The sequence below is a fragment of the Branchiostoma lanceolatum genome, chromosome 6 (assembly GCF_035083965.1).
Source record: "Branchiostoma lanceolatum isolate klBraLanc5 chromosome 6, klBraLanc5.hap2, whole genome shotgun sequence".
In the NCBI taxonomy this organism is placed as follows: Eukaryota; Metazoa; Chordata; class Leptocardii; order Amphioxiformes; family Branchiostomatidae; genus Branchiostoma; species Branchiostoma lanceolatum.
The window spans coordinates 10280336-10304664 of NC_089727.1; the positions used below are offsets into that span (position 1 = coordinate 10280336).

General features: G+C 40.4%; 1 protein-coding gene across 2 annotated transcripts; it reads right to left on the reverse strand.

The window, feature by feature from the left end:
• Positions 1–1239: 1239 nt before the first annotated feature.
• Positions 1240–24052, reverse strand: LOC136437323 (coronin-7-like). 2 transcript variants are annotated; one of them, XM_066431871.1, is made up of 29 exons: positions 23931–24052; positions 23314–23419; positions 22724–22823; positions 22160–22240; positions 21960–22042; positions 21198–21381; positions 20944–21020; positions 20645–20692; positions 20187–20273; positions 19498–19580; positions 18971–19025; positions 18586–18643; positions 17966–18111; positions 17412–17507; positions 16875–17060; positions 16423–16612; positions 15811–15989; positions 15251–15359; positions 15002–15085; positions 14542–14684; positions 14290–14394; positions 13819–13904; positions 13186–13324; positions 12743–12832; positions 11677–11793; positions 11310–11445; positions 4859–4950; positions 3316–3402; positions 1240–2923 (listed from the first exon to the last, which is right to left on the reverse strand). In XM_066431871.1, exons 2-29 carry the CDS (start codon positions 23374–23376, stop codon positions 2915–2917), a joined length of 2913 nt encoding a protein of 970 aa, XP_066287968.1. In that variant the 5' UTR covers positions 23377–23419; positions 23931–24052; the 3' UTR covers positions 1240–2914. The 2 variants fall into 2 exon arrangements, with proteins under 2 accessions (XP_066287968.1, XP_066287969.1); XM_066431872.1 differs by having other exon boundaries at positions 23927–24030.
• Between the last annotated feature and the right edge of the window lie 277 nt (positions 24053–24329).

The window sequence follows — 24329 nt, forward strand, 5'->3', positions numbered from 1 at the left end:
ATACTGATATGCGTTTCCCAGGGCCACAAAGGTGATAAGCATCCAGTCATTCCCAGGGTACTTGTTGGCTGCCGCAATGTGAAATCTTTGTGTGCAACCTGTATGGCCATTAAGTCCATGCCAAATATAGTACTGCATTCGTTTTGTGCTTATCTGCAAGACCCATGTATAGTTGTCTGTTCAGGGAATGGGCTTGGACATTAGTGCTCACGTGTGTATGTATCTGTCATTTTATAACTAGGTTACTTTCCACTCTAACAGTAATGCTATTGTACTATACAATAGTGCCTCTGCTGGTAGGTGGGGCTTATGATATATTAACACAGCACTACGATTTACTAATGATTCAGAAATTCCAACCGAGCAGTGTGAAACTTACTACTAGTATCACTGCAGCATGTTTTTTAAAAGTACACTATTACTGCATTGCTGAATTGTTTGTTGCAGATACAATGTGATTTCTTTAATTTTGGATTTTTTTAGGGCTTAAAAAAAATTCCAATGCTGCTTAACAACTCACCTGACTATTTTTGTGGGTAGAATATGCTTTCACAAGAAGGAATCAGCAATCATCCCATCCATCAACTCATCTGGGGAAACTGCAAGAGGATACAAACAAATCAATATGCCAGGGGAAACAGTGTTCATTTGCATATACGTACTGTACGTGCATACTGATGTTCTGTCACTGACAGTCTGTAACCTTCAGCTCCAATGAACAGCACGATTTACACCTACCACTTCTAACATCAGGCCATCTTTTAACCTGACCAGCAGTTAAATGTGCTGTAAACCTGCCATACTTAATCTTAATTGTATGAACGAACATCTGGCTTTAAAGGGCACGTTAGATGGATCTGCCCCTTGTAAAGCTGCTTAAGTGTATCTGAAATACTGCACAGGTTATCGCATTAGTTCAGCCCCGCCATTACGGGTGTAACACCTTTGTTGCCAGTGTGTCTAGGCAGGTGGAGCCCGCGCTTTGCGTAAATCCCTCCAAACTTTGCTCGGCAACAACCTCGTTAATCACCAAGCGCCGGCTGCGTCCTTTGTAGAATTTTGTCCTCTTGAAGGACGTAGGATGATGATCAATTTAGGCAATACATAAAAAACACTAACGTTACGACCTTGAATGACAAACTGAGGTTCTACATGAAACGTTGAGTTTTATCATCACAGACACTTGCATTTCAGATGGCAGATGCCTTCCGAAAGCTTCTCACCACAAGCTTCGAGATCTTCGTCATGCGTAACAGTTTAATTCTAAATGATAAAAACGATGGGTAGCACCAGACTGAAAAGATTAGACAGCTATGATACCATCAAGAACATCATCCCAGATTAAGCCCTGGATTGTTGGCCAGTCTGTGTGACAGGTAGAGATAAGATAAACCCCCTTATCTGGCAACAGATTGTCAGATTACAGACATGTTTTACTGAATGTAGGCAAGGACAGCCCCATGTTCCGGCATGCAGCTTTATGTTCCGATAGGGCTAGGGTTAGGCTTTAGGTTAGGGGGCATCGGAAAATAGGGGGGGGGGGTCGTAACATATTAGGCACATAGGGCTGTCAGAACCTAGGGCTGTCGGAACCTAGGGCTGTCGGAACCTAGGGCTGTCGGAACATAGGGCTGTTGGAACATAGGGCCATCGAACAATACGGCTGTAAACAACGTTGGTTTATTTGGTGCAGATATGTCCTCTGGATGGAGGTTTTGGGGTTTCAGCAGTCTGAGACTGTTTTATGTTCTGAGTACCCCCACCACACCCACTCTGAAATGATTTTCAAACAAAAACATACAGTTTGATTGCAAATAGGGTTGTATGAGCTGCCTGAGCAGTTATCTTTGCAATTCCATTTCATATTTGTTCCATTGAGTTATGATTGCAATGCAATACAATTAAGTTAGTTCCATTAATTCAATAATGTTACATTAGCATGACTACATGTACACAAAATAATTTCATTTCTGCATTGCAGAAAAGATGAGATGATGACAGCTTAATACAAATTTTGTGGACTGAATACATTAATATTGAATATCAACACTATCTGCACAACAAAAAGAACACAAATTTATAAACCCACTCAGTCTCATTAGTAAATGAATCAATTATTCTAAAACAATATTCATCCTTGATGATGACAATTTAGCAATTGGAAGGTATTCAACTTGTAACAGTATTAAATGTAGAATTTGTGACTTGGAAATTAATTGTGCTCCTGATCTGCAGAAAAGTGCAGTTGAATTTGTCACAACGACAGGACTCTGAGGTATACGACATTACCCAAGGCATCAATGCTGTTTTGTTTGGCATTGAATCTGATGTAGCAAGGAAAAATTGTGACATTTTCCAGACAGTAAATCATCAATATACCAGTATTTCAGAACTTTATCTATAAAGCACCCCATGTTAATTGGTTACATTGCATTTGAGAATATAACTTTTAAGCTCAGTAACTGTTATATCATTACAATGTATAACATTCGAAATATTATAAAAACATTCATAAATTCTTATTCAACAATGCATAGAGTGACTCTTGGACTCAAACATATTATTCCTGCCCAACACGCAAGTAGACTGTACTGTACAGACCTTCCTCTCTAACACACAGTTTTGATATATTGCTCACATACAAGTCTAAACTCTCGCCATGCACCCAAAGTCAAGGTGTGTAGAGTAAGATTGCTCTTTCTTTAAATATCAACCAATTTACCAGCACTCGAGCACAGAGGATTCTGCTCCTTTAGGAACCTTTTTCCCTTTGCTCACATAATTATCTCAACTCTGCCCCATCCATGGTGCAGGTGCGGGGATGAAGAGTCAATTGATTTCTCCATCTTCTCCCCCGTGGCAGGTGATCCCCATCCCTGATGGCTCCGGAGGTTGGAAGTTCCCCGGGCTGCGATCAATCATCCTGTGGTGAGAGAGGAAGATATCGCGGCTCAACATCATCACAACTGCCTGATGTGAAATCCGTATTCAGTATTGCTCTCACTTGGGGCATAAGCCTGCGAGGCACTCCACCTTCCTGGCGTACAAATTTGTTAGTCTTTGCTACCAAATTACCTGTGATCTGCTAAAGGCTTGCCAGGTAGCAATCAAGTGTGGCTACAAAAGTAGGGAGGAGAAAGGCAAATGGCCCCTGAGGAGAACAATTTCTAGAGCCTTAAACACAGCGTGTCAGTGCAGATCAACCCTTTCTCCCAGACGACCCACTTCTCCACTCCTACCCCCATCCATCACCACGACCTTCACTGTGACCTCTAACAAAGAGTTATTCCTCGTTTTGCTGATTGAGTTACTCACCCACTCATCATCGTCCACTCCCTCGAACAGGTCCTGGGGTAGAGGGTCGCCCTTCAGCTCCAATTTACTGCCCATGGCCCGCATCAACTACACAAACAAAGAGAAGCACGCAATGGTTGGAACTTTGCTGTTTATCTTTCTCCCTGTTGAATCAGTGATTCTATATTACAGCAGGAAAAAGTTAATAGTAGCTGGGTTAGAAATTTCAATCATATACTACAGTGACTATAAAAGAAGTCTCTTCATAATCATAAAGGGAATATTTCTTTGAATTACTATCCATCAATAAACATTTGATGGAGTATCATAAAAACCATACTTAATACAAAGCACCCCCTTTGATGAGCCATAAAACATCAAAAACAAATAAATCATACTCAGCATTTAGGCAGAAATTCCCCCCAAATCTCTTCTGCATTCTATTAAAGTTAGCAATGAGAGTGGATCAAAGAAACCTGACTAAACATCTCTGACACATATTACTGCATTTCCTATCTACATCTCTGTGAGCTTATCTCTGCTAGGCAGAAATGTATACACGCATGAATTCACCCAACATCCCATGCACAGGGAGATGCAGAAGGCAACATCTACATTTAACCCTTCAGGATCACAGGTCAACCATGATACCCAGCTGTAATCAGCCTTGGCATTACGAGGGTTAATCTGCACAGTCAAGTTATCTGGCGCTAGCACCTGTTGTTACAAAAGACGAAGGGCTAGAATGAAATGAAGATAAACACACGACCTAAATGGATTTTTTATGGTGGTGGGATATGATGGATATGTTTCAATTACATGATTCCATCCTATGCCCTCCAGCTATTTTCAGTCCAATGAAGTATTGACTGGTTTCGATTTGACCATGTTCAGAATATGGTTCAATCAAGGGTCAGTGCAGGGTCGCACTTAGGTGTCAGCTACAGCCGTTTTTGAGCACAGATTTACAGAACCTGAGCAAAGATTGTGTCCCTGCATCTTGGCTAACAGTATGGTTCTTAACGTGGTCACAAATCATGACAGATGTGTACTATAGACTACAAGGTAACTAATATGGACATTGATATTCAATACACAGGAGGGGAGAGAGTGATTTGTAATCCTTTACATGATGATGACATGGCAACATGAGTCTAATACAGGTCCATATAACTGGAACAGATCTAGAATCCATCTTGTATGTGACAATAAGCAGAGGGTATGAATATCTCATCACTTGTATGCATACCAAGCTTTTGACGGCAAAAAGCTTTTTGACACTTATTTGTTAAACAAAGTAAACAAGATACAGATAAAAGTCTTATATCACATATTGATTTTTCTTCAAAATACTGTATGAATGAATGAATAAATGAAATGTTCCTTTCTTGTCTTGCGCTATAATTAAAGACACCAATATGACAAATGATACCTACATTGAGATGATAGAGGTACAGAATGACAAAATCAACAAGTACATTACAGAAGGTTGAAAAACAAACGATGAATAAATAGATATACACAATAACTGTAAGTTAGTGATGATTGTGAATTCTGTTTTTACCTCTTCCTTCTTTTGCTCATCAGTCTTGTAAGTCTCAGGGTTGTAACTCTCGTACTTCTTTGGAGCAGGAGCTTCTTTTGGGGCTTCACTCACTGAAATGTAGTAGAAATAAGAGTCATACATTTCCTGTGTAAACATGATAATGGTAAGTGGATAGAAAAATTATGTATACTGAATACAGGATAGTCAGATTACTTAGTTACATCTTTTATTTCTAATCAGCCTGTTATAAGGATGTGGTAGGTGGCAAAATCACACCTTCAACAGAATTGTTTCTGGCTGTTTCTAATAAATCAGCCCACACTTCATTGCACCATTGAAAAAAACTTTTTATCACAGTAAACATTCAATTCTACACCATTCTCTGCAGTCCTGACGCTCATTATTAGAACATGTTGACATCCAATAATACTGTAATTCACTTTAAGTTCACGGTAGCAAAATTTCACGGTGTAAGAAAAATTGACATTTTCTCTGAACTTTAACTTCACGGTGGTAGCAAGTGACTTGCAGAAAGGATGTGTGAAGGAATCATAAATAGGTTTTTCACTGTGATGATAAGTTCACGGTCCAGCGGTGACAGTGAAAACAGTGAACTTAAAGTTACAGTGAAAGAAACAAGAACTACAGTATCCAACATTTCCTTAGTGCTGATTGGCTATCCACTGACGTTCCACCGATTCTTGGCAGTCCTTATCCCAATTGGTCAAACACACTGGCATCCCATAATATCCAGTCTGATCTCCTTGGTTCTAATTGGCTATCCATTACTAGATCCAGTTATCTACTCTCAATATAATAGCATTTTCCACAGTCCTGAGCCACATTGGTTAAACACATTAGCATCCCATAATGTCCAACTGTTACATGTACATCTCCTTGGTGCTGATTGGCTATCCATGACTAGCTTTCCAGCTATCTATTCTCAATTCAATGGCATTTTCCACACTCCTGAGCCTCATTGGTTAAACGCATTGGCATCCCATAGTATCCAACATCTCCTTGGTGCTGATTGGCTATCCACTGATATGATGTACAACATAACCCTCAAAAATCACATGATATCCAACTGTTACATGTACATCTCATTGGTGCTGATTGGCTATCCACTGATATGATGTACAACATAACCCTCAAAAATCACATGATATCCAACTGTTACATGTACATCTCATTGGTGCTGATTGGCTATCCACTGATATGATGTACAACATAACCCTCAAAAATCACATGATATCCAACTGTTACATGTACATCTCATTGGTGCTGATTGGCTATCCACTGATATGATGTACAACATAACCCTCAAAAATCCCTGAAAGATTACGTGATATGGCCACGCCCATTATATTTCTGCTTGTTTGAAGCTGTTGAGTCACATGTGTCTACTTGAAACTGATTGGCTACAAGTTCAGGCCACTAACTTGCAAAACTACAGAATAAAGCTCACTTGACTTGTAAATCCAACAAAAATCTGAATACGTCAACTGCTAGAAGTTAAAGAGAAAATGCAGTGTTGTGCAATGACAATCTCTGGACTGAACTACGAGATTTACAACTGTTACTAGCAGGCCTCTCAAATGTTTTACCGTATCTTCTACGATCTAGAACATACCGCCCTTAGCAGCCCATCCGACACACTTGACTGTAAATACATGGAGTTTACAAGGTGTAGATAGTCACATCAATGGGAAACATGCTCATAAAAACTCCACAATCTAGCTCCAGTGGCCTGGCAAAAAACACCCCTGGCAATAATCTGGTTGTTAAAGTTGTAGTTGTCATCTGCGTTGAAAGATATTGTCTATGAGTTACGGCTTTACTACCAGATTACATAGTAAAACTGGTGAGGCCTAGGGAAAAAAATTTGTGTTTCCGGTTACCTATCGGACGATTGCCAAAAAAACTGCCAACCCTAGCCTTTTCTTAGGGGTCAACCACTGGCAAGGAAACATTTGGATCTGACATCTGAGTGACGAAAGCATTGTAGAATTTATTATTTCCAACATGTTCTTATTTCTGTTGCAATAAAATCAGTGATACAAACAGACCCACCATGCAAACCTAAGTCCATTCTTACGTTGGCACTCTCCATAAAGGTAACAGTATTTGTGGGATCATTTCAGCCAAAACCTTCTTAAAAAAAGACAATCCTTAGCTTACCAAATATTTTCAGGACAAGAATCAGAAACATAACATTAATTTTCTAATCATAAAGCCTAACCATCATAAGGCAATAGAGTCGAAAACAGTCTGAAATGATTGTCCTATTCTCATGTATTTCAACTGAAGTTATTGTACCCGTTGATAGTGACAAAAATGTATGACTATTATTTGAAACTATGACCATCATCACCTGCCAATACTGCTTGGATGTCTGGGATATGTCTTTTAAACTGCCTTGTGATAACTAACCTCTGACTTCACATCGATCTCTGGCTTCACTCATCATCTACTGACTCCCCCAGAAGTTTTTAACCATGGCACAACCAGACTGCCACAAGATAAGTCACCATCAGGACATGAATCAGTCCCATATTGATTGCAATTGATCACAAGGGTCCGCGGTCCATTCATCAGCACTAAGAGCTCTCAGTACATATTGATGAAGTTCTGCAAACTTGAATCGAAGAAAACAATCTGGTTACCAATGAATTGTCTTGCTCAATTAGGGTCTCAGTGACTCTTTAGCAGTGGCACAAGGGAGGGAGGGTCCAGTGGCTGTGGCATACACTGTTTGGAGCATTAGAAACATCCCCTGATTTGTAACCTAAGATTCAATGGCAGTACAAGGCTTACAACAGAGTCTGTCTAACTACAGGAAATACCAGCTGATTTATAGATTTCTCGGAGTCATCTCAGGTGATCACTGCAAAAGACTCTGGCAGGTCACATTAAGGTTGAAATATGTAGCCTCTCGTCTTTGAGCAAGTCAGTAAAAAGGATTTAGATAAATACAAAATGGCTTCGACTCTAAGTCTTTGACCTCCCCAAGACAGTCACAATCTCCTGTAGTGCACTTCAATGCTGGTAGCTGGCTTAAGTCTGTACTGTAGTTGGAAGCCATGGCTCCAGTCAAGGGATCCACCTATCTGCAGGGAGTACTCAATAAAAAAAATCCTTCAATTTTCCTCAAAGGCTGCTATAGACTACTAATGGCCGTAATCAAGACATGCTAAGACTGTGAGTGATGTTTAATGCTCCTGGTGGCAACATATCTATTGTAAAAAGTGACTATGGCTTTTCCCAATTGTGAAAAGGTAAGTTACAAACGAACACAAATAACTAGTTTCAAACAAATTCCTGGATAGATTTTCCAGAACGTTCAAGGTAGCAGTCAACCATGCTTGGGGGGATTATAATTATTGTTCAATCCGCCTTTTCGAAAATCCTTGTCAGGTCAGGTCAGGTGAAATTGAAAATTCATTTCTTTTTCAGGAGAAACTTCACCAGTCCCATATATCCATTGCCCTACACTACACTACACTACACTACACTACACTACACTACACTATACTATACTACACTACACTGCACTACTGAGGTACCGGTATAGAAAAGATTGTCAATACTAGAGTTCCATGTTGATTAATGGCTATAATCAGCTGAATCATTCTCAGCTCCCTGTACACCATGGGCTGTTACAATGTACATGTATATCTCTAGAGGAAGCTCTGGACCGTATCAGAGATTACCAGTTTTGACCTTGGTTTGAAATTGGATACGTGCAGGTTCTAAAGTCACATCACCAGCAAGTCAGTTTGCTCAAGTTGAGGCCTTCGGGCTACCAAGATTCCTGCAAAGATTCTATTCTGATGTGAGCTGAAGCAAGTTGCAGTTGGGAGTCCGACGCTCCAAATGAGCAAAGGCCAACCCATCATTGCTCCCCAGTCCAGTGACATAATGGCTTGATATGCCAACATGCCTCTCTTGGTATTTCATCGCAGCTGAATTACGATTGATTAAACAGTAAAGATAGATTCATCTCTACAGACAGGCGTCATCTGCAGACCATCGTCTGAGCCCAAAAAGAATTGTTGGCAAAGTCGTTAAGGCTGTTGTAAATTGATTTAGTCCATCGTGGAAAGAGTGCATCAATGCTGTCTTTTAGGAAAAGTCCATTCAAATGAGATCACTGGGTGTTGTTTAAAACTACAGAGAAACACAAAATGTCTAACAGGCAATTGTAATTACTTTAGAGACCCTTCTCTCCCACCAATCAGTATCATATGAATATGTTGTGATTTCTCAATTATGCAGTACTACTATTAGCAATACTACTACTTTAAGTGAATCTGCAAAAACATTTTATATGGGCAGTTTCCTCAACCTGAGATGCTGAAGGATAGTGGTTATTTTTGCAGCAACACAAAATATCTCTGTGAAAATGGCCACAACTGCCAATGCTACACTCAGCATACCTGACATTTACAGTTCCCATAGTTAGGAATCAATGATCCTTCCCAAGTGAATTTTGTGGTCACTTATACTACAGAATACCAGACTTGATTGCTTTTAATCTTTCTCTGAGGGACGCCAAGGCAGGAAATTCCATCTCGGCCCAGTTGTAAAAACCGTTTCATGACAATTCCACATTGATTTTACACTAACCGTAAAGTTCGGTACAAATGGCTAAATCTGTTCTTGGCTGTAAGTCTACACTTCACTCCTGCTGTAAAATCTATTGTCAGTTTCAATTTGTCAGGAGGACTGGCAACAATATCATTTGCATGTGTGTGTGCATGTGTGTGTGTGTGTGTGTGTGTGTGTGTGCACATGTATGTGTGTGTGTGTGTGTGTGTGTATGTGCACATGTGCGCATGTATGTATGTGTGTGTGTGTGTGTGTGTGTGTGTGTGTGTGTGTGTGTGTGAATCTCAGTCAGCCTGTTCTAGCATTATTTTCCAGAGAACAATTCCCATACAGCATGCAACTCTAGCACCATGAATAAGCCAACAGCTACCATGAAGGACCTAACATTACTAAACTCCATGACATATTTCAACAAAATTCTCCATCATCCATTATCAATTCCTTTCCTTTTCTTCATAAATCTTGGCGAGTCATTTGTATCGAGAAGCTGTGCCAAATCAATCTGGCGGAAGAGCTAGATGTATTACCCACACTTATGATTCATTAGTCACAATGCGGCATTTTTATGACAGCAATGACGGTTTCATGCACGAGGGAACACAGTGATTGCTCCTCTGACAACGTTGTGCTCGTTGTGATAAATGAGGCATATGTCGGTTGTCAAAATTATTACCTACCTTCGTTCAATTACAAATATTGCAGCAATATGCTTCGATCAGCTGCAAGCTTCCACCTCTCAAGGGCTTCGTTTAGAAATAAACTTTCAGATATTTTTAGATTGATAGACCCCTAAGCAATTGATGGAAAGGAAGTTGGATACACAATTGGTCCAAAACAATAGCTAGATGACAAACAGCAAGCATAGAAGTCTTATCTGCAAATTCCAGCTTGAAATCTGAGTCTGCCGAGATGATTTTGCATGTATACTAAAGGGGAATATCATGTCATTTTTATGAGATAAATCTCAAATTCATGTGGCAATAAAATTTCCCTTTAGAATCTGCAAATCTATCACAAGTAGGCTACAAAAATTGATTATCTCTTTTCTCTAACAGACTGGCTTAAAACATGGCCTGCTCATAAAATCTTGACAAAACAAGCTATAAACTGGCTGTCAATTCACCGCAACTGCCTGAATGCTGGGTACTACAGAACGATACTTCACTTTATGTCATGCCTGGGCCTGATACGGGTGTTCCGGATCGTGTGATAACTATCCGGATCACATTGGGTTCGGGAGTGTTATAACACAGGCTTCCATGGAATATTTCGAATGCATTTCGAGCGCGCCGGTTGTGTTCGAGGACACAAAACTCCCTCAACTTCTGGCACATTTCGCATTGAAATGTGTGTTTTCTCGGGTGGGTGTGACCAAGGTATGACATAAATAAAATACAACACGTTGTATTCCGCATCACCCCCGGTCCCAGCCCTCCCGCGGGTCGGATCGCCCTCCGGCCGTCGGGCGATCCTACCCGCGGTCGGGCTGGCACCTCGGGTGATACGGAATACCCCGTGTTGTATTCTATATTTATGTCACACCTGAGCCTTGATAACATGTGATACGGACTCTTCTGCACTTTATGCTGCCTCACAGACTTCCAGACTGAATGGGTTTTGCATGCGCTGCAACATTAGAATGTTATAACAAAAACGTAAAATTTTCTCAAAGTCTAATCTATTTCACATTGAAATGTGAGTTTTCCTGAGCAGATATGACATAAAAAGAATACAACAAGGTGTATTCCATATCACCCTCAGTGCCAGCCCTCCCGGGGCTCTGACCCCCGGTCGGGCTGGTACCTTGGGTGGTACGGAATCCACCATGTTGTAATTTCTCTATTGATATTGCACCTACATGGCTTCATGTCTGAAGGTCGGAGACTGATGGTCCTCTGTGCTTTGTTTCCTCCATCCAGCCACTCCTGGGCTGTCATGGCAGGCTCCCAGCATGCTCGAGTGTCAGGGAACAGGTCGTCTTGGAAATACTCCATCTAAAAAGTGAAGAGAACATGTTGCTGTGTATTGAATATGCAAAATAGATTATAGACAAAAATTATGACTTGTCTACACTGTATCTCCTTATCATAGCTAGCAATCAACAGGGTCTTTTTACTCCAGTATGGAAACCACCCTTACCCTACTAGAGGTCATCCAAAAAGGTGGTGTCTGGAAAGTCGAACACTAGTATTACAGCATAGAGAATAAAGGACACTACGTTTTACCTTGATTCTCGGCACAGTAAAGGATAGGGGCTCCAGAGTGGTTTTGTTGAGCTGGTAGCCCTGTGCGAACTCCACGTCCTTAACATTACACACCTTCTTAGGTAGGAAAGATACTCCCTGCAAGGGAATACAAGACGTATAGGTCACATATATGCAGTATTCAAGGCACAGAAAATAGTTGTAACTGTATACAAATGCATTGGAAAATGTATGTAATGGTATAAGGTGGCTTGAGGAATAGGTGTTTTTACACGGTGTGACAGGTAGAAGTTTTAATGGCACTCCTACACTGAGCTAGGATTTGTACACGTTCAAGGCAGGGAAAGCCAATAAGACTGTCTCTGCCTCTAAATTAGGTACAAACCAAATCCACATGCTGTACTGTCAGCTTTTGCCTTTAGAGTATGTACTGTGTACTGCAGCTGTCAAACTGTATTATCATCTTAGTAGGCAGTAACTATTCTGGCCTTTCTTGCAGCTGTGACTTCAGAGTAACCTTGATGAATGCATTAAGGTGCTAAGTAATACAGAAAGCATTACTGTTATAACATGCATATATGCTAATGGTAAATAATGTAATACATTGGGTCATAAACTTAGATGGAATATTAAACTAGAATAACTGAAGGGCCCATGATGTTATGGTTATAGATTTCAGGGAATGTAATTGATAATGGTATACGTATACATTATGAGGCATAGGTACATGTACATTCAATTTTATTACCATGTTCAAGATCCATCACTGTATTTGCTCATAGTCATTTTGAAAGTTACAACCAGTGAATGAAATTAATCAACTGAGCAAGTAGTTTTTACAGTCATTCTACGGTACATGAATTATGATCAGTTTCTCGTGGCACAGTCACATGTCGTTGCTCGTCATACGATTTTGATGTCTGAATTTTCAAGCAGACTGTGACAGAACAAAACACCAACAAGGAACTTAGATAGCCTTTTCAGTAACAAGACAAATGAAATTTGTATGACACATGTATGACTGTCTTTAGAATGCTCTCAGTTTGCAATCAAATGACAATCAAACGTACGACAAATATGACCTTACCTGATGAGGTGAGTTGAAGGCTGCAGTCGCCAGCTCAATGAGGTAGGGCTTCTCTGTGCTGACTTCATAGGAGAAAATTTGACTGTCTCCCTGAAAACAAATTAAGAGAAAAATGGAATGGAAATGATCCGTATCAAGTTAAAAGTGTATGACAATATTGTCATCTTCTCTTTTGAATTTCAAAAAAAGTCTTCATTTTCTTGTTTAAGCGATTTTATGTAACTGTTAAGTCAATGGCAAGCCATGTAAGTATTGGCGCAATTCATTTGGATATTTCTATATTAATTCCTCATGCAATGCCAATCAGAATAATGCTGAATCTGAATCTGAATTTTCATTGGTAACAACAATAGAATAATAGAAGAATAACTGCAGACTACAATTCATCATGTTGTGCAGTTTTAAAAGACAATACTAAGTAATGGTACAAGAGAGCCCTCTACCTTTCCAGTAAGGAACAGCACTCTGCTGTCCTCATCATAATAAGGCACAAGGATGGTGGGAGACTCGTCAATGTCTACAGTGGTCAGGGGTGCAGATAGGTCCTCCGCATCGAACACAAAAATGGTCCGTGTGCTTGACCTGAAAGTACACATTGCTTCGTGTTAACTGGTATAAATGTCATTGCTTTTGTCTAAGCCATTACCACTGTTTTATCCATTTCTGCTTGAAAAAAAGTGCTGTTAGTAAGACAAATACAGGATACTTACAATATATCACCCACAGAAAAACTATATAATGCTGAGAAATTGTACCTTGTATGCATATTTTCTGGTTCACAACAAAGTGTATAACACCTATACATGCATCTATTCTCATAAGTGTCAAGCTTTCATCCAAGAATAGTTTCATCAGGTCTTTGTACACAACCAAGTGTTATTACCCAGCTGGAGTTTCAGTGACTGTCTGTCACCATCCTCAGAGCAATACAGAGTATGGCCTTAGAGTATTACTCTGAGGAAGGTGACAGATGGTCACTGAAACTCCAGCTAGGTAAAAACACTTGGTTGTGTACCTTTGTTATCCTTTAAGCTTTTTTTTTCGTTAAATGAGAAATGTTAAAGAACATAACTGACCTGCCAAACCCAGTGACTGCCAGGCACTTGCCATCACATGCCCACACCACCCTGGCACCCCTGGCACCTGCTGGGCCATCTCCCTCCTGTTCAACAGTTTAACAAAGCTTTCATTAGATGTCATACGGTTGACTATGGCTTGCTCTATCTACATGTATCTTGCTTGCACTAGGGAAGTGTAATGCACATGTTTTTACTCAATGAAAAAGTCTCCAGCACATGTTTACATATAGGAGGTCGCAGGTTGCACTCAATGTCAATAAATTGTTTAGGCCATCAAAGTAAGATGTCAGAATAACAAAACAAATAACAGAATGTTTACAAAATGGACCCTTAAGCTGTCAGGAATAAGTAATTAACTCAAATGATACTGGTATACTCAACTCTGAAATTCCATGACTGTCTGATATCTCAGAGTCCTCATAAATCATTTGATCTGGCCTAAAGTGATATGAAATGGGAGAGCCTCACCCTGAGTGGCCGGGTGCTGTCCCGTGGGTTATATATCCTGATGCTCCCGTCCTTACAGACTGTGGCAAGGTACTGTCCATCAGGGCTCCAGGCTAGGCTGAAAATCTGTGTGTTCAAGCAAAATGATGAATTTTGTACGTCTTTAACATGTGTTTTAAGTGTTTCAGATACATTTTAAAACATATTTTGGCCCTATAGGCCAAGCTTCTGCAAACAATTGCTGGGAATGTTTGGAAAGATGTTCTAACTGACCTGGTCTGTGTGTCCTCTAAGTTTGAAAACCTGTTGCTCGGCCGACAAGTCCCACACTCTGACCGACATGTCGTATGACGCAGATGCCAGGATGTCGCTGGCTGTGGGGTGGAACTTCATACAGTAGATCTTCTCCTCATGACCTAGATAGAAGTGGGGACAATACATTATACAAACTGCAAAAGCTCTGATTTCCGATGGATCCATGCATCATTAACAACAACACAACTTTCAGTACCACTAACAGTTTTATGTATACTCTTTACAGTTCAGTCAGCAATGGAGGTAATCATAACATTATGCTAAATCTGGCAAAGTTTAAAGCATTTCTAAGTGTCCAATATGCCGTATACTAATTATTTCATAAAGATTTAGACATGTTACTTGCTTGCTTCTTCATTCCTCTTAGCTGATAGTTATAAAACCAGTCAAAAGATCAGTAAGCTTGTTTTTGTTTTACCTCTAAGGCAAATCTCAGGTTCTGTCAGTGTCTCAGTCAAACCGCCCTCTGGGATGTTCCAAATGTTGATTGAGGCATCAGCAGCTATAGATAAAGGAAAAAAAAAGTAGATAAGATAAGATAAGAACACCAAAGCTCTGTTTCACAAAAGTCCCTTAAGGGTAAGTCCCTTGTCTTTATTTCCGACAAAGTTCACTGCAAGGAACATAAATCCCTGTGTACTACTGCTGTAGAACTGAGCCTGCTCACCGACAGCCAGCCTGTGTGTGCTGAAGGGGTCCCAGCAGAAGTCCATGACGGTGGTGCCGTTCTGTACAGTAGGTACTGCTGTGTCCGGTAACCTGCCTGGCTGGGAAACCTGCGGACACAGCAGCAGGTTATTACAGTCATCAGATTGCTATCAAGTATGGACTACAATACATGTGGATACATGCAAATATGATGATTAGTATTTTGTAGCCCTTTCATTGCAAGGAGTTTCTTGATGCTGAATCCCTGATGTACTGTCAAGTTTGACTGCTTAGTTTGTCTCCTGTTTCCAGTAAAGACCTCGCTACTACATGTACATGGTTTCATTGAAATTGTTTAAGTGACCAGGTTTCTGAAAATTAACAAACCATCTGCACCTTGTGATACTGTAGACCTTAGGTCCTCTTGTGCCTACAGGAACTTTGGGCATTAAATCTTCATCTATTTCTGTGAACATAGTATCCAGGTTTTTTTTCCCTTTTCACAATTCTGAGCTAACATTGTTTCTATCAAAAGGCCAGTTGCAGCAGCTGCTGTTTCTCAGTGTAGTGAAATCTTACCTCATATACTGCGATCTGCCCGCCAGTGACAGACAGGGGCACAGCTACCCTGTCCGGGTTGGCATGGAAACCGTCGCACTCCCCAAACAGCGACATGTTGAGGTTGCGGATGTTGACGATATGGGTGGACCTGTGTAACGTGGTGCACTTCAGATGGCGGAACTTGGACGTGGCGATGCCTGCCAAGGCAAGCAAAGTAAAGATAAAAGTGAAATAAAGACTGATGTTCTAACTTCTGCTGTAACAAATCCAAATATAAATCCGTATATATGCCTAAGGAATAGGAGAACTTACCCTGCAAAATAAATGCCTGAAAGCAAACATGCCATATGACATTTATTTGATAGATTCCAATCTTAGAGATCCAATCTTTCAAGTGAAATTCAACTTTTACATACACCAGAGGCTCATGGTGCCACCTCAGTCCCTAACAAGTACATGAAGTAAGATTACCTATACACTTAACATAGCATGATGCAATACAGAGATGTATTTTGCCTGTTTGGAAGGTTGGTGAAACCATTTGAGATTATCTCTAAAATGTGAGAATAAGCAGGAGATCAGTGCAGACTTCGTAGTTTCAAAAGATGAGTGTTGGATATCTTTATTTACCTGCGAGGAACACACTCTTCCTGTAACTCCCTTTCTGACCAGCGGATTCCTCAGTTGGTGACTCAATTGTAGCCGTGTCCTTGCTGGAAGTTTTGGCAGGTACCTCAGTGTTGGATGCCGCAGGTGCAGGAGCAGGTGCGACAGCTGGCTTAGGCATCTGGACAGCTGCTGGTTGTGGCTTTCTGTCTTCCTGTCATGGTGACCAACAACAATTATTTCAGTACCAGGGAAAAGAAGTCTGATTCCATCTTTGATATTTTTCTTCCTTAGATTTTGAAACATCCAAGACATATTTCTCTGTATCTGGATTGTTCAGCAGGTAGACGTTAATGCTAAATGAGTTATTGTCTTGCCATTTCAATAGTTATTTCTATTGTATAAAGCATGTTTTCCTCTTATTTTTGTACAGCACCTCTGCACTGAATAGATATCTTCACAGTCCATCCTTTTACCTTCACAGGTTCCACAGGAACACTTGAAACAGGCTCCACCTTCTGAGTGGATGGCTTGGCTTGTACCACAGGTTTACTGGGAGGGGGGACAGGGCGGGTGCTTGCCGCTGCGGGAGGGGGGCCACCACCACTTTGCTTTGAAGGTGCAGCGGGCCTTCTCTTTGGATCCAGGGAGACTTTTGTCACCTTTTTAAGAACAGAAACACATGTAAATAAGATGTTCACAGTAACATTACTTTAAATATCACAGACACAATAATTTTATTCTGTTGCAAAAAACATAGTCACAATTTCAAAGTAGGTATGTGGTTAGCATACGGTTTCATACCTTTGCCTCTTCATCAAAACGTCCCCCAAAATTTACAGTTTTCATTGAATAAAATCACAAAAGATTCAAGTACTTCAAACACTTGACAATGACAAAGTAGTTATTCTTTTGGTGCCTCCTTGATTCAGCAGACATAGGAATGTTTTCTTTACACATGAAAGTGTCCTATAGCAATAATGAAGTCAATTTTCACAGCACTCCTTCCTTACCATGTTATTCCCCCCCTCCATCCACTCCTGTGCTGTCATGGCAGGCTGTCCAGATGCTGTGTCAGGGTACAGATCTTCATGGAAGTCACGATACGACTGAAACACACACATCATTCATGACCTTGAAATATCATAACAAATCCAACTTTCTCCTATTACCTATGGGCATGAATTATAAGTGTACCATGATTCTTAAATGCAATTGCCTTCACAGGGTGTAAAATATTATCTAAATTAATGTAGATCAATAAATGTTTGTGGTGTGCTTAGTTTTAGTAATACATATATTATATATATACTTAACAGTAGTTTTAGTAATACATTTAGCCTGTAGCATGATATGGCTACTTTTCATCATATTTTTTTTCCAAATCTCTCTTTTGCTGAGATAATCATGAAGCAAAGGAGGGGACAGGTTTCAGGCGTTTTAAACTGATCATTGCAATTCACTTTCAAATTAAAATGGACAGAATAACTACCTTTGACTCAAAGTATAACCAATAGCAACTTCATTTTGCATGCATCTAAATAATCTCCATTTGAAAGTTGCATACCTTCCTAGGCACGATGTATGGTAGAGGGATGATAGCCTGGTGCACCAGCAGTAACACACGGTTCACTTCTCCTGTCATCACCTCCATGGCTCGCTTGGGCACCAAGGCAACTCCTTTTACCTGCTCCGAGCTCATGTGGGGCTGACCTGGAAATTAACGGTCACATAATTACATAGAAACATGTGCACCATACAGCAATCTCACAGTCATATCTCCATCATCTGCATGGCAACTGTAGACATCTCTCTCAAGGATGTTCTGACAATCAACCCCCATTAACATCCACCAGGTTACATAAATCTGCCACTTTGAAAGGCAGTGGTTTTAAGAGATCTCTAGTGCAGCACCCCCTAGGTGTGCACAGTTTAGATATACAGCATTGCATTGTACTGGGGAACATTGGGTTGGAGATCTGTTTGCCTAATAGACGTATCTTTTCAGGGTGGCAAAAGTGCAACATGAATAAAAGGGACATGAATAAAAGGGATATAAACAAGTACAGATGTACTAAGGACCTTTGACAAGTACATATTATAAGATTTTCTCCTGACAGTATTTGTAAGTAAAACAAAAGATTGTGTGAATTACTTTATCAAGAAACTTTAAGGATAATGTCTTACACTCTGTGAGATACGGATGCTTTGAGGTGACTTCAAAGTATCTGACAGCAGAATCTCCCTGTGGAAACAAACAGACATAAGAGACAACACCTGAACAAAAGCACTTTGTTGTGAAGGGCAGTTATGTGAGAAGACTTTAGAACAATTTGGAAGCCTAAGATATTTGGAAAGGATAAAAAGAAAAGGTTACATGTATCTGGCAGTGACAAATATAAACTACTGGAAGCTGAACTTTGTACATGCTTCAACTCGTCAGAGTAAGAATTGTGCAATAAAAATACAATGTATGTATGAAAAAGGACAATGGCGTTCCTAGATTCAGTGGGATGATTATTATAGAGCCCAGTCCTGTCTGTTTCCCCACTGCTTGACTGTGAAAATGTACCTTTCCAGCGAGGAAGAGCATTCCAGTGTCTGCATCATACAGTGGCATAATGGGCCTGAAAAAGACAAAATTGATGAAAATATAAACATTCGAATATCAATACCGGTAAGTCAGTAATCATAATATTATGCAATTTCAAAACTTTCTGAAAAAAATTACTGTGGACTTTCTTTTGTCGTTTCTCAGTTATTGACCATTGTTCTAGATATATCAAGTTATTTTTTAAACAACCACTCTTTTGTCCTTCCAACTGTGAACATGTCACAATTCATAAGCTTTTCCAAAACATACCCAATATAAAAAGTATGGTGGTCTTGTATATTCAAGATTTTTCCAAAACCTACATGTAACATTATGTATTCTTTTTATAAAAACATAAAATTTAGTCATTCACACAACATTTTCTACAAGCTACCACCAAACATATAACAGCCAAGACAAAAGCTTAATCAGCTGAAAGCACAAGATGTCCAGACTACACTAGACAGGCATCACGAGACGGCAGTGGAAAATGTGCAGGTAGGTACCCAGTGTTGGAGTCCAGTGTTTCGGTGGCCAGAGGCTGGCCCATGTTGCGAGGGTCCCACACAATGTACTGACGTTCGCGCATCTAAAAGGTGCAGGGTAGAGAGGACATACAATGTGCATGGACAATGACTGCCACAGTCAAGCCATGCAAGCTACAACAGACAGATACATGTCAAGTCAAAGTATTAGACAGTGGAATAAACATTCTAAACTCATACTAAGCAAAGCATGCCTTCCAACACAAATCTTCTAGTTCTATGATGGGGAAAATTATGTGACAAAAAGAGACAAGTCATAATGTTTATAAGCAGAAAAGGAAAGAATAAGTAACAAACTCAACTCTGACACAAGTTCAAACACATATTCATGTCCTTTCTAGCTAGCAGAGGTACAAATTCATGGGAAACATAGACTCATGCTGGAAATATTTTGAAGAGCAGTCATTATAGATTACCTATAGTAATTAATTGCCTTTGCATATCCGATACAATGTATTTCTCTATTGCAGAAAGCCACATGCAATACACATTTCTTGGCCGTGATATTGCAGACAAAGAAGGTTGTACTTGAATAGTTTTCAAAAGTTCCACTACCCTTAATGTACATTGTACCACAACATACAGAAAGAAATGTACAATGTAAAAAGTGAAATCATGATTTTAGGGTGTGTTTGCAGCTCTATCCCTACCTTACTGAAGCCTACAGACAGCAGCATGTCCTTCTCTCCCAACCACAACACCCGCGAGTCACGGACATTCTGATGCCCCTCCCCTGTCTGGAACACACAAGACTATCTTGTACCATTACACCATATGATCAATGTTAGTCTCAAATTCTGCAGGGTGTGGAGAAATAATGCAACTCCAGTGCATATACAATGTACGTGTACCTAGATAAGGCTGGGTATATTCTGGCCTGCTAAATCTAACTTTGCAATGTAACCAAACGCTACAGAGGATGGGGAAGGCATACTGTTTATTTCCATGACATGAAATGTATTTTCAAAAGCTTGAAATGACAAATATAGTAACGAAAATGAACAACACGTTACTTCAAACAGTGAGTGGGACGGGAAAAGATTTACAGCTGGAGACAGAACTGATTCTAACGTTCATCATTGTGATATTTTGTTGAAAAGTTCTGTACCTGTACTGTTGTACCAGCTCTGGGATCTAGAACCCGGACCTTTTTGTCCTGGTGGGAGAAAAGGAACTGTTGGCATCTTCATATCTTTAATTTTGCAATACATTTTTGCATTTCTTTCAATACAGAACAAACATACAGCAAACAATAACACGGTGTACAAAAACAAGTCTACTTGCACAACATTGATAGTCTCCTTCTCATGAATGACACAAACACTAACTTTTCACTGAATACAGGAGAATCAGTGAGCAAGCATGAAGAGTTTCCAGGCACACACATACCTTACAAGATATACATACCTTACATGACGTTGCTAACAGGCTGCCATCTTCTTTCCAGGAAAAACTCTGAACTAAGTCATTGTGATCCTCTAGCACTGAAATTGTGAAGGAAGAAAAAGTCAAAAAGCCTAACACGGTCTGTATTGCAGAGTAATACAAGGTACATAATCAAAATGACTTGATAATAAGGACTTAGTGTAGTGACAATCAATATGGCTAATGATAAAGAGGTGAAGGAGCTGTAATCGTGACACTGGCTGTCTGAACTATACCATAAGCCTCCTGCTGCGTTCCCACATCCCATATCCTGACAGATCTGTCTGAAGAGAAGCCCAGAACATTCTCCGCTGTCGGGTGCCACAGCACGCTCTCCACTCTCCTGTTCGGCGCCGTCAGCGTGGCAGTGGCTGGAGGAGACTCGGTCAGCGGGCCTGACGGGATGGTCCATAACTTCACCTGGGGGGTAACAGTTATAAGACATTAGGTTTGGAACTACATGTAGCTATCTAAATGGCTCACAAGTCGTGGCATAGAGAAGTACAGTCTATGGAGTTAGCTGGCCAACATGGTATTTTCATGCTATGACAGCCCTATTACAAGTAGTGTTCCAACAGTCCTATGTTCCCACACTCCCATGTTCCTTATGTTAGGGTTAGGGTTATTGTTAGGAGCTTTTAGGAACATATAGCTGTAAAACCTCGGCACGTAAAAACTGTGCTTTAGTCTACATCATCTTTAGGAAGTTGCATCTAAAATGAATTTACAACAAATGAAATTGATTTCTAAAAGGACAGCACTCTTTTACAATTTTACCCAGGAACAGGACTGGTGCAATGTACTCTCAAATATCCAACCATAAATATGTCCCAAAGAACTTCTGCCTTATCATTACTATGTACCTGTCATCCATACCTTACACAGTATACTAATGGTATGAACACTGATTCAGACATTAAAGGGTATAGAAGAGTTTCCTAAATAGCTCTCTACCTTATCTATAGTATGTTGTGTTTATCATTTCATGTCCAACTCACCGAGCAGTCCTGAGAACCCGTCGCCAGAAATGAAGTCTCCGAGAAAGCATCAAACGGTGAGAAGTCGAAGTCCGTCACAGAGTCTATTGAAGAAAAACAATGATTTCTGTAACCATCTCATCACTAACTAAATCGATAAAATGAATAAATCTAGTCCATCATAGGAAAGACTGATTGACAAGGAATGGAAATATGTATACCTGCATGAGCGTGTAGCAAAGGGGTAGATTTGTCTTGCCTGCCAACGCTGTTTAGAGGTAATATACCAAGGATGTTTCCACCTGCAGAAAAGGAACACAATTTCACATTTATCTTCACAGATATTGACAAACAATCAAAGGAAACTGTCATAACTTCTAAGTTCAGGTTGTGGTTCCGACCTTCATGATTGGAAGGTGTTGTTATCAGTTGAATCCAGATGTTCGTTTATGCCCAGTAAATGAGGCAATAGAGACATGTACATCTTTGGGAGCTGACTGTTTGAAATTAAGGGCTGCTAAGGGTGTTCAAAGCAATAAACCAATCATATGTCTGTGTAATGGAATGAGTGAATGAACTTAATTGCTCAACAATAACATCACCAAGCAAGCAAATGTCTCAATGGTGTCATTTACCGACCATGAACGAGCCTTAGGACACAACCAAGCACAACAGAAGGGTTGCTGCACAGTTGAATTTCTGTATTTCAAAACTCCTTTTAAATCTTGAGAAAGTTTGCAATCAAAGCGGCCCGGAAACAAACAGTTGTTATTTATAATCCTTACCTGGGCTGTCATGGTTGTAGGCAATGTGGTGACAGTTGGCCTTGATGTGGTTGCCTTGAGAAGACAGGCCCCGGGGAACACTGATGTCCGTGATCCAACCCTTAGAACATATCACAAGAACAGACTGTATCAAATGAATAATGATACCTTTGCTAAGAACAATGTTGTTCCGTACCTACTCATAGCATAGTATTACTGTAGCAATCATAATAGTTAAAGCGATTATGATTTAACAATAAGTCAAGTCAACTTAGCCTGGGTGCCATCCTATTTCTACCGCCGTAGTACCGGAGCTCCTACATTCGCTACCCTAGCCCCGGTAGAAATAGGATGGCACCCAGGCTAAAGTCAACTGGCATTCACCATTGTATGTGACAATTTACCATATAGTATATACACACTAGCGGCTTGTAAACAACACATGTGGCCTGCGTGGCGACCGATTAACTGGCTGGCTGGCTTCCCTGCTGGGCCTAGGGGTCATGGATCACAGCTCTTTGACCCGACGGCCCAAAGATTCCCTACTAGAAACAGTTCATTAGTGGGACATTGTTAATGATCTAATCATAAGAATAAATGGTGTGACTCACATCCTTCTTGGGCACTTTGGCAGCTGCATTCTTGTACTTGGAAGCCTTGAAGCGGAACGCCATGATGATACCCAGACAACAGTGTGTTCAACTCAACTGGCTAGAACTGATCAAAGAGGGAGAGATCATTGAAGACTTGCATGTTATTATAACAATTCAAGGAGGTTGCATACTATGGGACTATATCATATGGGGTATGGTCTTGTCTATATAACCTCCTCGGTCTAACAGACAATAAGTAACCAGTGTTGTTGTTCAAAATAAATGTAGTTGTTGATCACTTGATGTTGATGTCGTTATTGTTGTTGACCCCAACCTAAACAGAATAGACTTAGAGCCATCGTCTCAATACTTGTTGTTGTTGCACCATAATGTCTTTCGCCGGATCCGGATCCTAATTAGGTAATCTTAATCCACAGGGTTGATCAATGTAAACAGTGATCAGCTGATATGTGATCCTGGACCGATCTGCCGGTGTCACATGATGTCTGAACGATATTTGTTCGGCAGACAAAATTAGACACGTGTTTCGGGTTTGGCATCTGTTCTCATTAGTTCTCGGCTACCCATACATTTACCGAATACACATATCAACACAGAAATTGCCACATACTCACAGGAAGGATCAGAACGCCGGGCGGAAAGCAGTCTGGATCACATGGAAGGGGCGTGGAGAAACCACTTCCTGCTTACAAGGTCAAAGGTCGGGTTTACCTTCTCGATCCCAGGGTAGTCTATGATATGTACCAGGGCCATAATTTGTGGTAAACAAAAAGAGAGACAGAAAAAAGAAACAGTACAAATGGACCAGATACGATTGATGATTTACCAGAGATCTTCAATGTGCAACCCTGTGATCGCTACCTCTTCTGACCTCATCCCTATTTGGCCAAATTCTGTTATCATTTTTAAGAACGCTAGAGCTCGCTTCTCAATAACTAATACAAAATCCCAATCCCATTGGAAATCAGTCGAGGATGCAGTATTCTTATTTTCCGCCAAGTGACGCACTTGTC